This window comes from Drosophila obscura, unplaced genomic scaffold (assembly GCF_018151105.1).
Source record: "Drosophila obscura isolate BZ-5 IFL unplaced genomic scaffold, ASM1815110v1 contig_187, whole genome shotgun sequence".
NCBI lineage: Eukaryota > Metazoa > Arthropoda > Insecta > Diptera > Drosophilidae > Drosophila > Drosophila obscura.
Genome location: NW_024542775.1, coordinates 1,156,539 through 1,172,324, shown reverse-complemented (window position 1 = coordinate 1,172,324; position 15,786 = coordinate 1,156,539). Strand labels below are relative to the sequence as shown.

The window sequence follows — 15,786 nt, the reverse complement described above, 5'->3', positions numbered from 1 at the left end:
ATTATTCCTTGCATAAACCGATTAGGGTCTTCTGCTCGGAATTTATGTAACTCCCTCTACCATATAATATCCAACAGTGATTCCATTCCTCTTCTTAAATCCTTAAATAGACGTTTGTCGATTTTCACTTTTTGGGCGTTCGGTACTACGTATATGAACACCCCTTCTTAAAATAATGTGTAAAATAGGATTGAATATCATTTTGCATAGGTATTTTTATTTACAGTGATATGATTTTACTTAAATTTAAACAATCAATGAATCTATGGTTTCTTATAAAAAAAACCGGTTTCTAGTTTTATTGCCAACTTCATTGTTATACTGTTATACTATGTATACCTGTAGTCCGCATGCGCGAATACTCGCTCAGGGGTGCACAAGGCCGAGCCGCCGAGTCCTGATAAAAGCTTGCTCACAAGTAGTGAAGTCTTTTGGGGTTGAAAAATCTCTACATAAAGCTAAAAATTTTTGTTCAATACAAATCAAATGAGAGCGAATTTTCAACACAATACCGTAAAATCAAAATTAAGTAAAACAAAACGATATTTTGGCAGTTTAGTTATCAGTGCACAATCGCAATCTTAATAATTCCGAAATTAAAACAGCACCTTGAATATGCTAAGCAATATAATATGTTCAATGATACTTTTATCTGAATGTTGTGTGATAAATAAATCTTACGTATACATATATGATATGGATATATATGTGCTTAAATAAATGTGTACGAATTCATAAGCACATATGTATAGTAGTCCCATTTCACATTCACATTTACATGTTAGTTAGATATAGCTAATGCAACTATGTATGTACGTTCCCCACAAATACATAAATAGAGTACATACATATGTAAATTTGAATGTGATTGTTAGTATTTTAAGGTCGCGCTGGTTGAAAATGTTTTTCATATTTAAGCTGAATATTGCGTTTATTTTGTAGGCATGCTAACCATCACCATCCAGCCTGCAACTTCAAGACACTTGTATTAACCGATATGACGGCGCCATTTGTAAAATCAACGTGTTTGGACTCTTCCTTCAACAAAATCAAGGCTTTAATTTTTTTGATTTTGAATTTTAATATATGTTTTCAGCATATTAGTGCAACTTCATTTTTAAACATAAATGGTAAGCTTTTTAGGCTATTAAGAGATCACAATTAGACCTATTAAGTTTTGATCTACGTTTTGATTTATTTGTATACATTATTTCAGACTTAGCAAGCTCGGATCGACCCTTCTTCGATGACATAAGCCCAAGAAATGTCTCAGCTGTCGTTGATGAAACTGCAATTTTGAGATGTCGTGTAAAAAACAAAGGAAATCGCACTGTAAGAAATTACACACAAATACAAATTATTACTGATCTATATTTTTTTGGTTATATTCATCCGCAAAGTGCTTAATACTCGTTCAAATCATATTTAAAACAAAACGACTGCACAATAATAGGTACTAATAGCTCCTATTTACACTATTGTACACCTTGAGCATCGGGTATAATGAGTAAACATATCCACACCAGTACAAGGGCCTAAAAATGCACTGCTAAACTCTTTGAAAATATTAAAAACTATAAATTTAACTATAAATTATAATTCTAACTTTTAATAAATTATTTAAAACTTATTGCAGGTTTCATGGATGCGAAAGCGGGATCTTCATATTTTAACAACAAACATATATACATATACTGGCGATCAACGATTTTCCGTAATACACCCACCCAGCAGTGAGGACTGGGACTTAAAAATTGACTACGCCCAATCACGGGATAGCGGCATTTACGAGTGTCAAGTTAATACTGAGCCAAAAATAAACTTAGCAATCATTCTGGATATTGCAGGTACAGTTTTCCATAAATCACCGAGTATACCTCTTAATGTTTTTATGGTGACGGGGGGCGTTGTCGTTAAGCAATGCCCTCAGAATCTAAGATTAGATTTATATCGGCTCGCTCTGTGATAAATTCCTTTAAAAACTCATTCGGATTTCCGCAATCCATCCCCTTTTTTTTTAGCTGAGAGCGAAGCTAGAGATTTAAATTCGGATAGACGGTATTATGATTCAAAAGGTAAGAGGTCAGCGGTCTGGTGAACATGTATTTATAAAATAAAATTTTCTATAACAGCGGCTCGTGCAAAAATATTAGGATCGACGGAAATTCACGTTAAACGCGATAGCACTATCGCCCTAGCCTGCTCAGTAAATATGCATGCATCATCTGTTTTATGGTAAGGGTGTTTGGACTGCCTGCTATTTATTAACTTCTTTTCCCTCCACCTTAAGGTATCATGGTTCTTCAATCGTCGATTTTGATTCACTGCGAGGCGGAATAAGCTTGGAAACGGAAAAAACTGATATTGGAACTACTAGTCGATTAATGCTGACAAGAGCTTCATTACGAGACTCCGGAAACTATACTTGCGTTCCTAATGGTGCTATACCAGCATCGGTGCGGGTTCATGTATTGACTGGTAGGCTGTTATTATAATGATATTAATCAACGAGCTTCAACTAAAATTTAACTTTTAAATACTTTTACAGGCGAACAGCCGGCTGCAATGCAGACAAGCGCGGCCCTCGGGATGAATGCTCACACCGCCATGATAAACATCATATCAATAAAGTTTTTGTTAAATATTTCAACTCTAACAGAATATATGTACCGAAGAGAGAGATGACTAACTAAGCAACTATTCATACTCTAAAAATGTAACTTTAAGGTAAACTAACATTTTCATTCGTAAACATTTCTCATCGTAAACATACAAAATTTTGTTCAGATATAATAACATTATTATTATTATAATTAGTTTTTTAATTAAATAATTGTGAGAGGCCATTCATTATACCCGTACTCGAAGAGTTAAGGGGTATATCAGATTTGTGGTAAAAGTGGATGTGTGTAACGCAGAGAAAGAAACGTTTTCAACCCATAAAGTATATATATTCTTGATCAGCATCAATAGCCGAGTCGATATAGCTATGTCTGTCTGTCCGTCTGTCCGTCCGTCTGTCCGTCTGTTTTGTTTGTCGCCTAGTTCTCAGAGACTATAAGAGCTAGAGCATACAAGTGTATTTCAAAATTTCGACTCGCCCCCACTAAGGACAAAAATCTGTGGCAGCCACAATTTTAAAGAAACGATAAAACCAAAAACGCAGTATCCTAGAGGATGACTATATCAAAATAAAGTGATTCATTTTCGGTCGCTTCCCTTGCCTTACCCTTACCTGTGCAATGCGCGACATTTATGGAGAAGATGTAGAAATTGCATTGTGTCTGTAGAATCTACATTTTAGATGTATAATATACATTGTAGATGTAGATAACAGACGTTGCAAAAATTTAAAATACAGAAGCGACTCACACGTTCCTTCTCGTTTTTATTTTTAAACCATACATTTTCCGGATATTAAACCCCCAGTTATATATGAGCAAGGATTACCATATAATTATTTATTGTTTCATCTGGTATAACGGAAACTAAATATGTATGCTTTGATCTATCATAGATATTGATTTTGCGTTAACGTGAACTCTTTTGTTACTCTTAGAGAGGAGATTTCAAAATTGGTCAGTGGTTTGTTGCACATAGAAGGAATAATTTTGGGCCCAATCAAGTGTATACGATTATGTACATGTATGCATATATATTTTCGATCAGGTTGAAACACCGAATCGATCTTATTCTGTATTACTTTATTATACATTTTATGGCACTAAGATTTGGACACAATCGGAGTACTATATCATAGTGAAGTAATACACAATGCGAGAAGTGTAGATGGTCGATCAGGGTCAGGCGTGTAGCGTCGAATAGGGGAATGCTCGCAGACAAAATGTGTGAAAAAAGATTGAAAGAGGACGTTGTCGAACCTCGAGGGTATATAAACTTCGGCACGCCGATGTAAGCATTCTTCATTAATATTAATGAAATGAAGTATTAATTGTTATTGTATTTCGTTAATAAGAGCTTTTTTATTCTAGATTACAAGCCAATTCCAATGGAACGATTGTAAAAGAAAGTGTTTATAAAATTATTCAATAAAGAAATACAAAATACAAAATAATTCCTATAGTCATATGTAATTAAACTATTAATAAATACTTGCATAAATGCATATGTACACAAATAAGAAAATTAAAAAGGCTTGTAATTAATTTTCACCCAATTAAGTGGACTTGACTTGGTTTTAGCGAAGCTAAACAAAGCTCCACTACCCACAGTGGTTTTCCATTGCGTTTTATAGTGTCTATAATCATCATAGCAACCAGTGTGAACACACTTTGAAGGAAATGTATGCAGGCTTTAAGTCATATCAACCACCCCACCATTATAGTAAGTAAATAGCTAGTATGTAGTGTATTGTATTTACGTACATGGGTGATTTAGTTTATGCCCTACAGCGAGTGATCTGCTCGTACGTTTCTATTATTTATCAGAGCAGAGCAAGTTTTTAGTCATTAGACAACATCAATGTAGTCTGCAAAATAATGAGAAAATTGTAGGAATAGTTGGAACATAAGGAAAAATACTCGCAGACACTCACACACCCTCTGCAACAGGTATGCCATTTTCCTATAGGAAATACTAGTACTATATATGTATATATTTAATAAATGTACATACACACTTATAAAAATGTACATGCATATGCGCATACGCATACATATAAACATACATGTTTCGTATAGAAATATTTATAAAAAGTGTTCCATGCGTATATATGTACATATGTGTATGTTTTTGAAAGAGAGAGAACTTTAAATGTATTCAGTGGGTATATAAATACATTCAACAAAAATTTCTCAAGAAAAATCAGATTTTTTTATTTATTTTTTTTGTTTGAAACCGTATTCTTTCTTTTATACTTGCTCCCAGGCATTCAACGTTATTCTGGCAGCTAAGTTCTGATATTGAAAAGTTTAACTAGTTGCAATGTAATTGTAATCAACAAAAGCATTTGAAAAAACATATTGTGTGAAATAACGTGTAATGAAAACGGGCACGATAAGCCCTAGAATTTGATAGGAAGCATCTATTGAAATCGCGAATTGTGTTTGCATATTATATTGAATATACATATGTACATACGAGATGTATGCATATTATTGTTTTTACATACATAATCATATATAATGTACATGTATCTATGTAATATACGTATAGCGATAATATCGTAAAATGTTGAGTGTTAAAATTCCATGAAATATTTCAGTATGAATATCAAAGTTTATAAATAACCGTATGCTTTTACAAATGTAATTACGCACGAGTACGCGTAGCTTTTGAGTGGGATCATTTAGTGTTTAAATACGCATATGTACATAAAAGATTCTCCTTAAATATATATGTACACACATATTAAAATAAAAAAAACTTAGCTCTACATACAAATGGGGATAAGCTGACAGTAATTATGAAATCCTCCACCACCTCTGAAACAGATTGTGAGTATTGCGATGTCAGAAAATACAGTTTGTTATATGGCTCATATAATGTATAAATTCTTATAAGGATGAATGTTTATGATGTGACGCGAAATTTATGACCGTACATAAAAGGGAGCTCTTTCACGACCACAATCACGTTGGTTCTTTACATGCACACTAGTTAAGAGGATGCAGTGGAGAGCACCATAGAGAACACACGCTGAAATACACATGCGTACGTACAAGGGTACGGATGCCTCTGTCAGATCGCTTAACAATTCTAATATGGAAGAAAAAACGAAATCAGGACATTTGTCAACATTGCGACGCCCTGTAGCGGTGATCAAAAAGAGATCAGGCCCTTTGGATGTTGCGATTGACAAGCTTAGTATAGCAGCGGAAAACGACTTGTTCACATCAAATGCAAGCATACCTTCGGATGTATACTGTGAGCCAACTAATTTGGCGAATAAGAATTTGGGAAGAGCTTCTCCTGCATCTAGACGACGTCGTTGCAGCACTAAAGACAAAGAAAAAAAACGAGAGCGCTGGTTATTAACTCGAAAGTCATGGAGATATATGACAGATGCTGGACGCAAGCTTATTCCGGAAGGAGCGCAGAGTGGATCAGATAATATTTCCTTAATTGAGGCACAATTTCAACGAGTTTGCGCCTCTGAGCCCCGCTTTATATTATGGCGTCGAAAGACCTCATATCCAGGAGCAATCAACAATTCTAAGAGGCGGCTCAAACTAATTTCTCGGCATACAAGTACAAGTAGCAGTCGCTTTGGAGCGGAGGCAACAGATCAACATAATAATGTCGATCAGACTATTGAGCTATTGCAGTCATATCTCAAAATACGCGATGCGTACAAAACAACAACCTTACTGGGAAGCAAAACAGTAAGACCCGATAAAACTTCATCACCAAGTGCACAGAGGCCAATTAATGAGAATATGTCAAAAACCAATTATTGTGAAAAGTCACTCGAAACGGAGCTCTTGTCTCGTTTAAAATTATTGTCCGAAACCCCCCTATTGGAGCCTATTGGGGGAGTACAATTAAAATTAGATAATATACGACAAGATATTCTTGAAGATAAAGTTATTTTGAGGAAAATATACAACTCACTAAAAAAACAGCAACTTCATCGAATGCTACATTCCAAAGAACCACAAAAACATAATATTGGTCGTGCCTCTTCACTTTCAAGTCTATTCAAATTGAATAGTTACCAAAGCAGCTCTAACAAAAGCTTTTCAAGTGGAGTGAATAGATTAAATGATTACCATAGGTTCGATAAGCTGATATATCAGAACCCGACAAGCTTAGAAAATTGTGATACCAGAACAAATCTGCGTGTGACCCCAGATGAATCTAGTTTGGATCCCCGCATCGATCCTCTAGCAACTGATCTGTGTCCCCTAAAAGGCAACAAAAAAAATGAGAGGATTGAAAGGAGTTTCAACACATGCGGAACACAAACTAGTTTTATACAGCTTAGCGAACTAAAACGCCTGGCTGAAGAATTTGAGCAGACTTTACAGCAGTGCAAAGATAGTTCTGCGCCATCTCTCCTGGATGAAGAGTTGGTAGAGAAACATGGTACGCTTTCAGATCGAAGAAAAAGCTCTATTGATAACGAAGATATTTCACAATCTGTAAGTGACACCATCAAGCGGTACTTAAGGATGGCAAGAAAAAAAACTGTAAACGGTGCGGACGCAAGTAGATTTAAGTCAATTAACTACGATAAAAATTTACGAAACATTAAAGCAAAGGGTGAAATAAATCCTCCTGGAATGAATGAAGGCTCGAACAAAGCTGTTCAAACACTAGAAGCTTGGCCGCTTATAGCGTTGGAGTATGTTCGTGGAAACGAGTGTTTCAGAACCTTGGAAAACGCCCACATGGAATGGAAGAAGGCGGAAGATGAACGACTTAGAACAAAATTAGAATGGGAAAAAACTCAAAAGCAAAATATTAAGGAAAATGTCCAGACTGCTAGCCCAACATATTCGACATGCATTTCAGCACCTACATCTCCAAACAGTCATACAAGACTGGAAAAAACTATTAAAACATCTACCGGCTTGCTGACTTCGAGCTCTCAATTTCTTTCGAATATTTGGCACGGTCACAGCAATCCCGGTAGCACAACTAATTTAATCACCCTAAACGACAAACATGGAAATATAAATAATGCAAATCGCAGTAAGTATTTACATAAATTCATTGAGTTAAATGGGAAAACAAAGAATAAATGGGTCGGCGATGCTTCCTTCCTTCTGTTAGTTAGAATGTAATACCCGATACTCAGTTAGTGTATAGTATGTACATACACATATAATTTATATAATGGAAAACTCAGTCAAGACGTACTGCACCTACCACGCAAGGACTGCAGAATATTAAGGGGAATACTCACAGGTCACTGTCTGGCAGCGGCACATGCAGTCTGATGAACAACGCGTTTAGTGGTAGTGGTGGTGGCTCAATATCAGGTAGTTGCACAATCAGACTCATTTAAGCGCATGACAATGTGGACATTCTTTTTCCATAGCACCAATCCGCACTTTAGGATGAGCGGATGGCTCGTACTCGAATGTGAGAGAAAAAAACGACGCAAGTGTAAATGCTCGATGAAATTGTTGTCGTTGTCTCGACTTTTCTCCGTGACAGTTCATTTTGTACCTGCACGCTTTTCACCTTTTGTTCCTATTCTGATTAGTATTCAGACAATTGCGATATGATCCCACGCACATTTTCGTAACCTTGTTGGAATCGTTCGCCTGTTCTTTCTGCTCTAGTATTTCGCATGCTTATTGTTTTATTAGTTGGACGGCTTAACGGCATTGTTCGATATAATAAACACACAAATTGACCAAATTGATATTTGGTATTTGCATCGAACCACCTTTGCACCTTTCAAAAACACAAAGCCCACATACAAATAAGCATATGTACTTGATTATGTTTACATTTCGTATGAAATATGTAGATATTTTTCATACATAGATACTAAAATCCCAATTACGACATACAATTTTAAAATACGTTACGACCAATTCGCATACAACAACAATTTCATAAAAATCGGACTAGGCATGAAGACTCCAAAAAATTCGTGAAGAGCATTTGAATGGATCTAATGACGTTGATTTGCTCTGTACATTTGCCATAAGCAACCAGGCTCATTCGTTACATATGACACGACAATCCGCCACAACCGATTCTGGATTTGTACTATAGCCTTCAAGGTGTTATTTAAAAATTGGTTAGAGTTTATAACTTACAACTTACACGGTATTTTATAATCGAAATATAAACTAGGTGTTTCTCGTTTTTTTTTTTAATTAGTGAACGGCGATTTCATATAAATAACCCTTGCTAAAATTTCAGATCTAAGAAATGCAACAAGCAATATGCAAAAGTCCAAATCGTTGTCTAACGTTGGGCAATTTGTAACGAAAAAAATTTTGAGAAGTCGTTCCAAAAGCCAAAATAGACCTCATTTACATCAAGAGCTGTCTACAGTCTATCAAAAATGGTTTCCTTCGGTAAGTTACTATTAATTAAATTAATAGTAATATAATTTAATAACACTATTTAAAAAAATCATTGCCTTTTTCTGACCGGCTTGGGGCTCTGCAAAGGCATAATAAATATTTTCCGCTATTTCCGTTTGGAATATATTTATTTAATACAAATTATGATTTTCAACGATATTTTTCTAAACACTTTGTTTGATTTAAAAAACTTGTATCGGCGCCCTTTTTAAACTTGAATTAAACGATCATATATTCAGAAAAATGTTTAAAGTAGCTCGAGCTTTTAAGCCCCATAACCTCTTTTAATACTATTTTCTTTAGCTGTCTTGGCTGTCTGATCTTATAACAATAAAATTTTCATACTTAAGTCTGAGACCTAGCTCAGGCCACTGACAATGACAAAAACCAATGAAACAATGAGAAATTGTCTGTCTTTTCTGTTTTTGCTCTACAAGTATTCCAACACCATTAATGGGTGTGTTGCCTATCTCTCTTGCATTATGATTAAAGTCACATTCTCTTATATTGAGATTTTAAACATATACATACATATGTATATGAAACGATACATAGGAGAAAGTGAAGGAAATTAAATTTATTTGGTTCATGGGCGCATGTGCTATAATTTGCCACACTCAAATATAATGTACATACATATGTAAGGGAGAGGGCCCGGTTGTGGACATAGTTAGGTTTTTGCCTCATAACTTTTGACCAATTGCATATTATACAAACATATGTGTACCAATTTAAAGCTAGAGGCATTGGCTAACTATCAGTGAAGAACTAAATTGATTCCTAAATTCGGAAAAATTGTATCAAGAATTTAGTGAAGTAATCTTTTTTCGAAAAAAAAAAATATAGGCCTAGTTGTGGACCACCCTGAAAAATCCGCTTAAAATTAAAAAATATGAAAGAAAATCACCACAAATTTTATCAAGAATTTAGTGAAGTAATCTTTTTTCGAGAAAAAAAAATATAGGCCTAGTTGTGGACCACCCTGAAAAATCCGCTTAAAATTAAAAAATATGAAAGAAAATCACCACAAATAACGAGAAATTGGAAGTTTGTTTATTTTAAGAGCCTACTGGCTTAAAGAGAAAGAAGGATGATACTTTTTAACATGAATCATCGTAGTCAGAGTCGCAGTGTTTGCATGTGAAGTAGCTGGCACGCATATTAGCGCACTTTAAATGCACCAGACGACTACATTCATTGCATTCGATGGAGTTTGCGGCGGTCAACTTCTTTGGCAGGAGGTGCAGACAGATGATGCAGAAATCCTTATCATCTTCGGAAAGAGCCTTGCTTCGCTTAGCTGCTGGTTTGCCTAATGATGCCTTCCGTCCACGCTTTTTCTGGGCAGAAACAGATGCCTGCTTCCTCAAGGAAGCAATACAGTTTGATATTCTGTGCAGCATTGTACGCGTGAAATGAGATCGTATACGTCACACGTACACATGCTGCCATGCAGCCGCTGCATCGTCTAAATTCGATATCAAGCTCAAAGCTCAAACTAATGTACTGTGGTCTAAATGTTATTTATTTGTACTAAATTACATTAAACAACAATATTATGCAGTAACCAAATACACGCATTAAATACAAAATACAAGATGTCTACAACAGGTATCTTGGCGTGTGTCATAACCGGGCAAAACAGACAATTTTTCCAAAAAACCAAAAAAAATGTTGTGCATATATTTTGGTTAAAAACGAAAACAATTCACAAACTACAATGACCACACTACAAGGAAAACGAAATACTATAATTTTTGGACAAAATTTACATACATTTTTTCGCACTTGAAAAATAATAAAATTTACTTTAAAGTTTTTTTTTCCCCATTTTTTATTATTATGCTCACAGCACCTAGACCAAAGCAGCTATTTGTTTCGGTATTAGCACAAAAACTGCGTATTGTTACCGAATATGACTCCCAATACTCAGTTTAGAAGTATCTGCTTGCTGTCCAAGTTTTTGGGGGGTGGGTCACAACTAGTACCTGGTCCACAACAGGGCCCTCTCCCCTACCAACCGTCACTTTATTAAAAAAAAAGGATGTATTCCGAGGAAATTAAGAACTAAATTGAAGCAGAGGTACGAAAAACAAAACGCACCTAATAATACAAAAAAAAACAAAAAACTAATGTTTGGCTATAAATTGTTTGAATGGTTGTATGTCCTTCATGTAGCTTCTTTGGCCATTTTTTGTTCATCTTTACCATTCCAGAATATGTAAGAGTGCAATTTCGCACTCCTATGTGCGATAGTTCAACATTTCCAGTTACCTTGAACCGATCTTTTTATAGTCAAAATTTAAGTAAATAATATTAATTCTGAAACAGTACACTGCTGTTATTAGCTTTTCAGATTGGAAAAGTTCTTGAAAATTATATATTTCAAACTCTTCAGCTATTCTAAAACTATCAAAGAACTAAAATAAACTTTGAACTAAAATTCCCTAACTTAACAAAAAGAAAAACTTGAACCGTAAAAAAAAGCATAATACATTTGAATCGAAACCTCGAGTCTAACAGAAAAAGTGTGTTTGATGTCACAGTTTTATTGGCGGTTGCATGGTTAAAAATGATAACTCAAATTATTGTATTTTAAAAACTGTTCGCAGGAGAATTTTGTATGGATCTCAGAAAACAATGAAAAGTTTCAAATTGTGGAGACTGTCCTTATGAGTTTATCGAAAACGGAATCAGACTTTCTGAAGCATTTTGCCTTGGAAAAAATAAAGGAACTCAATATTGGGAATAATCTAGGTAAATAGGAATCATTTCGGATGAAAGATAACATTCATTTTCTAAATTGTATTACATTAAAATAATAAATCTTTGAATTTAATTTGAAATAAAAAAGATGAATTTACTTTTTAAAAGCGAAAGTAATAGTTAATTTCCATTTATCTTCCAAATTGAAACAGATTTAGATTTGGAAAAAAAATCACACAAACGACGAATTATACCGAAGAAGAAGTCACTAACAACAAGTTTTTTTGATATTGGAAGAAAATATGAACACAGTAAGATTTTTTTTCGGACTACTCGTAGATTTTTAAATATGGTTTTTGTATGTAAAAAAGATGTAACCAGTATTTACATTTACCTAAAGAATTGCACATTAAATTTATTTATAAATTTCACATTTTAATAATATACTTTTCTAATATCAAGACGGCCAGGAAGTATTTTTTGGGACCTCTTTAGAATGCTGCTTATCAAGATCCGCAGACTCTCAACGGAGCGATGTCGTTGGGACCCGGGCTCGATCGAAGCACTCCCTGATGTCTGTGTTTCAAGGAAGTGGTAATGGCACTGGAAGCAATATCAAGCTGAATGAAAGTGTAAGTACTAATGGGTTTATCTTAATCTGGATGAAAAGCCGAGAAGATATATCCATATACAAGCGCCCATATGCATATGTTTAATCTTCTTTCCCTCATAGACATATCATTGGTCGGAATCTGACAAATCAGACCACTATATCTTGTTTTAGCTAGATTGCTTGAAAATATATGGCTATATTAGCTCGACTATTTATGCTGATCAAGCTTTATCGGGTCGTAAATATGTTCTACATACGTACATACATATGCATGTACATATGTGTTATAACTTATACCCAATTTCATAGTACCAATACCCCCATTCAAGTGTTAACAATTAAACTCTTTCTACTGGTCATATCTCAATTGTACATATACAATATATGGGCCACAAACTTAGCTTTCATGCATTTATCTATTTGTCAGGTTCGGTCTTGTGAAAGTTTGCCGACCAAGTCTATGGAGTGTGGATATATCGAGACGTCGGAACGGTTTCGTGATTCTTTGATCAATTTAAATAAACCATCCTCCTCCTTATCTCATTATGATATGGAACATAATGAGTTAGATTTCGATAAAACTTTACACACTCCATCGCATTTAAACGTACCTATATTTATCATAAATTGCATCGATTATTTGGAAGACAATGGGTTACAAAAAATTGGAATTTTTCGTGTCAGTACGTCTCGGAAGCGTGTTAAGCAAGTATGTTTTTCAAAACTATTAAAACTTAAAAAAATTGTTTGTCCAGCTTTAATTTAAAACCATGAATTTAATGACACACTAGTTACGAGAGGAATTTGACAAAAACTCTCATATGAGAATTCCCGATGAAACAAGTCCGCATGATGTTGCTACCCTACTTAAAGAATTCCTTCGCGATCTTCCAGAACCTCTGCTTTGCAGTAGACTCTACACAACATTTTTAGAAACCCAAAGTACGTATTATACATAATATATAAACGTATATGAACATATATCTTTTATAACAATCTGACTTTTTAGGGATTCGAAATCGCCGCTTACAACTGGAGGGCATTTCCCATTTAATAAAACTCCTCCCTATTTCACATAGAGATACGCTGTATGTCTTACTGCGGTTTCTGGCAAAAGTAGCGGCACATAGTGATGATATATGTGACAGCGATGGAAATATTGAGATGAATGGCAACAAAATGGATAGCAGTAATCTATCTACAGTTTTCGCTCCAAATATTTTGCGTGGTTCAGATCAAGCATCAGCAAGAGATAGGGTGCAGGACCATATGAACGACGCAATAAATGTAGTCAGGTAACCCATAGTTTTTCACTGATAAGTATTTGCTTTCACCTAACCAGAATCTAAATTATTTAGAACTATGATTGACCATTACGAAGAAATATTTAAAATATCAGCAGACTTCCTTGACGTTATTTATTCACATATGTTAGATGCATGTCCAGACATATTGTACGGGTTAATTTCAACCAAAATTAATGGATCACAATGGTAAGAATGATATAAAAATGGAGAGGGCAAAACGTATAGTGCATCATCACGTGAGAGAGGCTGGGCAGATTTGGTTAAAATTGTTATTTAGGAGAATGTTTTTACTAAAGAAAATTTGGGAAATCCTGCGATTGCGAAAAAAGTGATTTTTTATTTGTTTCTTTTATGAAGCGAGGCCGGGTACAGCTAGTTAAAATATAAAATAACAGTGGGCAAGCCTCCTGCGCACTCGTTTCGCTTACACATCCCACATTGATGCTGTCATCCGTGCAATTTTGTTAGAAGTAGTTATATTTTACAGCAGTGACTTTTCGCCCGATATTTTATTTTTTGTGCCTCTTCTTCTTCTTCCTTGTTCTCAAACTCATACACACACACATACGTATACCACCCCCTCTTGTTCTTTTTCCTCAAGCTCATGGAAGTTAGAGAAAGAAGAAAAATAAGAAGCGGCACGCACAAGAAGAGAGATATAATAAAATTTATAGGCTAGGAGTTCTAGCGCTCGGCTTTTTTCGGGTCGAGTCGGTCGGCTGCGTATTTGCATGTAAATATGTACTATATAAGAGTGCAAGCCGGTTCTACATTGTAACAAGAGGCACCGAAAATAATTGATCAAGCGACGACCCCAAACTATTTTATATAAAACGAACCAAACTATTTTATATATTTGAGAAATATAATAAAATTTATAATTGAAACGATTTAATTGCTATGTGGAACCTCTCACTCTTTCTTCTCTTGCGCTTTAGGCTTTTGTAAAAAAACGAACGAATGCAGCAACCAATGTCTCAAAATTTTGTTGCTTGAGCTTACCATCTATGAAAGCTAAAGATAATTTTTTAAATGCGTGCTTTTTTATTTTGACTTTAAAAAGTCGAAATAAATTAGTTTGTTGTTGTTTTAATTCGTTTTATTCGTAATTCATGGTATACTCGTGAATCTCGTAAAACATCATTTTGCAGTTACATACATACAGTTTGGTACGTTGCTGGCCCAACTTCTAACATTTAATCAAAACAAAAAAAACGAAAATAACTTGTAATTTATTAGCTGTTTTGTTACATAGTGTTATTGAAAGATGAATTAAATTTAACTTTGTATTTCACACTTTTTCAAAAGGCAACTGAATCATTCAGATGAGTCGTCAGTAGTTCAAAACAGTGACGCGGCAAGCTCTGCAGATGAGGTTTTCGAGTCTTCGAGACATACTAAACGGTAAAAATAATCGCATTTTATTTTTCAATACAATGAACAATGGTGTGGTTTACAGGTATGGCCAGTATGTGGGTCAGTATGATAACGAATCCGAAAAACGAAAATCGGAAAATCCTGTTAACGAAGAAGTGTTGCAAAATGATCCTGACACTTCTCAGAACGATGCACATAAGAACGAGCTGCCAGACGAAACTTTAAAAGTATTTACTGCAAGTCTTAAAATATCGTTACCGGAGCAATCATTGTTAAAATACAAGGAGTCCGTTAGAGGTAAATGTAATTTGAAACATAAAATTCGAAAACTTTGCTTATGCACCTATATTTAGATAATGAATTAGCGGGCAATAGGCCATCTGAGCCCAGATTGCCAGCAAGCATATCGAATATTGGTTGTGCAACATTGAGTGCAAAGGCTGCAGAATTCGAAAAAAATCGTCCATCCCATGGAACCCAAGCTACAGAATTAAGAAGGAAACCTCTATACAAACGACAGCAGTTGATATCCAGCTCCAGAAAAAAAAACTAAATGTAATGCTCTGATATGGGAGAATGTAGACTCCAATCAGGTTATTAGGATTCTGGACTATGAAGGAAGAACAAATTACATACTTAAGCATTATTAGCCTTTAAGTTTTTCCTTTATATATTGTAATAATCTTAAATATAAGAATGTTTTTTTATTTTAACAAAATATACTCTTAAACTCTTAGCAAAATTCTCTTTTGCGTACAGTCTATTTTAATTA

General features: G+C 34.7%; 2 protein-coding genes across 9 annotated transcripts; both read left to right on the top strand.

Annotated features, from left to right (window-relative positions):
* Window positions 1-419: 419 nt before the first annotated feature.
* LOC111070763 (zwei Ig domain protein zig-8) lies at window positions 420-4,098 on the top strand. 3 transcript variants are annotated; one of them, XM_022361613.2, is made up of 9 exons: window positions 420-513; window positions 943-1,130; window positions 1,217-1,332; window positions 1,637-1,847; window positions 2,022-2,075; window positions 2,133-2,235; window positions 2,291-2,478; window positions 2,549-2,727; window positions 3,993-4,098. In XM_022361613.2, exons 2-8 carry the CDS (start codon window positions 998-1,000, stop codon window positions 2,683-2,685), a joined length of 942 nt encoding a protein of 313 aa, XP_022217305.2. In that variant the 5' UTR covers window positions 420-513; window positions 943-997; the 3' UTR covers window positions 2,686-2,727; window positions 3,993-4,098. The 3 variants fall into 3 exon arrangements, with proteins under 3 accessions (XP_022217305.2, XP_022217304.2, XP_022217306.1); XM_022361612.2 differs by having other exon boundaries at window positions 437-529; XM_022361614.2 differs by lacking the exons at window positions 420-513; window positions 943-1,130; window positions 1,217-1,332 and adding an exon at window positions 1,378-1,453.
* Window positions 4,099-4,185: 87 nt separating this feature from the next.
* Window positions 4,186-15,763, top strand: LOC111070761 (rho GTPase-activating protein 6). Of its 6 annotated transcripts, XM_022361600.2 has the most exons (13): window positions 4,839-5,456; window positions 5,524-7,656; window positions 8,845-9,002; window positions 11,624-11,768; window positions 11,930-12,028; window positions 12,180-12,349; window positions 12,758-13,039; window positions 13,122-13,272; window positions 13,340-13,625; window positions 13,689-13,823; window positions 14,946-15,041; window positions 15,097-15,311; window positions 15,368-15,763. In XM_022361600.2, exons 2-13 carry the CDS (start codon window positions 5,670-5,672, stop codon window positions 15,565-15,567), a joined length of 3,924 nt encoding a protein of 1,307 aa, XP_022217292.1. In that variant the 5' UTR covers window positions 4,839-5,456; window positions 5,524-5,669; the 3' UTR covers window positions 15,568-15,763. The 6 variants fall into 6 exon arrangements, with proteins under 6 accessions (XP_022217296.1, XP_022217293.1, XP_022217294.1 ...); XM_022361604.2 differs by lacking the exons at window positions 4,839-5,456; window positions 5,524-7,656 and adding an exon at window positions 4,186-4,571 and having other exon boundaries at window positions 15,368-15,752; XM_022361603.2 differs by lacking the exon at window positions 5,524-7,656 and having other exon boundaries at window positions 4,858-5,456; window positions 15,368-15,753.
* The last annotated feature ends 23 nt before the right edge of the window (window positions 15,764-15,786 follow it).

Bases quoted from the DNA above. Each gene is read 5' to 3' on its own strand.
- LOC111070763 (XM_022361613.2), top strand. From the start codon at position 998: ATGACGGCGCCATTTGTAAAATCAACGTGTTTGGACTCTTCCTTCAAC. The intron at 1,131-1,216 runs GTAAGCTTTTTA...ACATTATTTCAG, and splicing joins TTCATTTTTAAACATAAATG to ACTTAGCAAGCTCGGATCGA. The intron at 1,848-2,021 runs GTACAGTTTTCC...CTTTTTTTTTAG, and splicing joins AATCATTCTGGATATTGCAG to CTGAGAGCGAAGCTAGAGAT.
- LOC111070761 (XM_022361600.2), top strand. From the start codon at position 5,670: ATGCGTACGTACAAGGGTACGGATGCCTCTGTCAGATCGCTTAACAAT. The intron at 13,273-13,339 runs GTACGTATTATA...CTGACTTTTTAG, and splicing joins AACATTTTTAGAAACCCAAA to GGATTCGAAATCGCCGCTTA. The intron at 13,824-14,945 runs GTAAGAATGATA...CTTTTTCAAAAG, and splicing joins AAAATTAATGGATCACAATG to GCAACTGAATCATTCAGATG.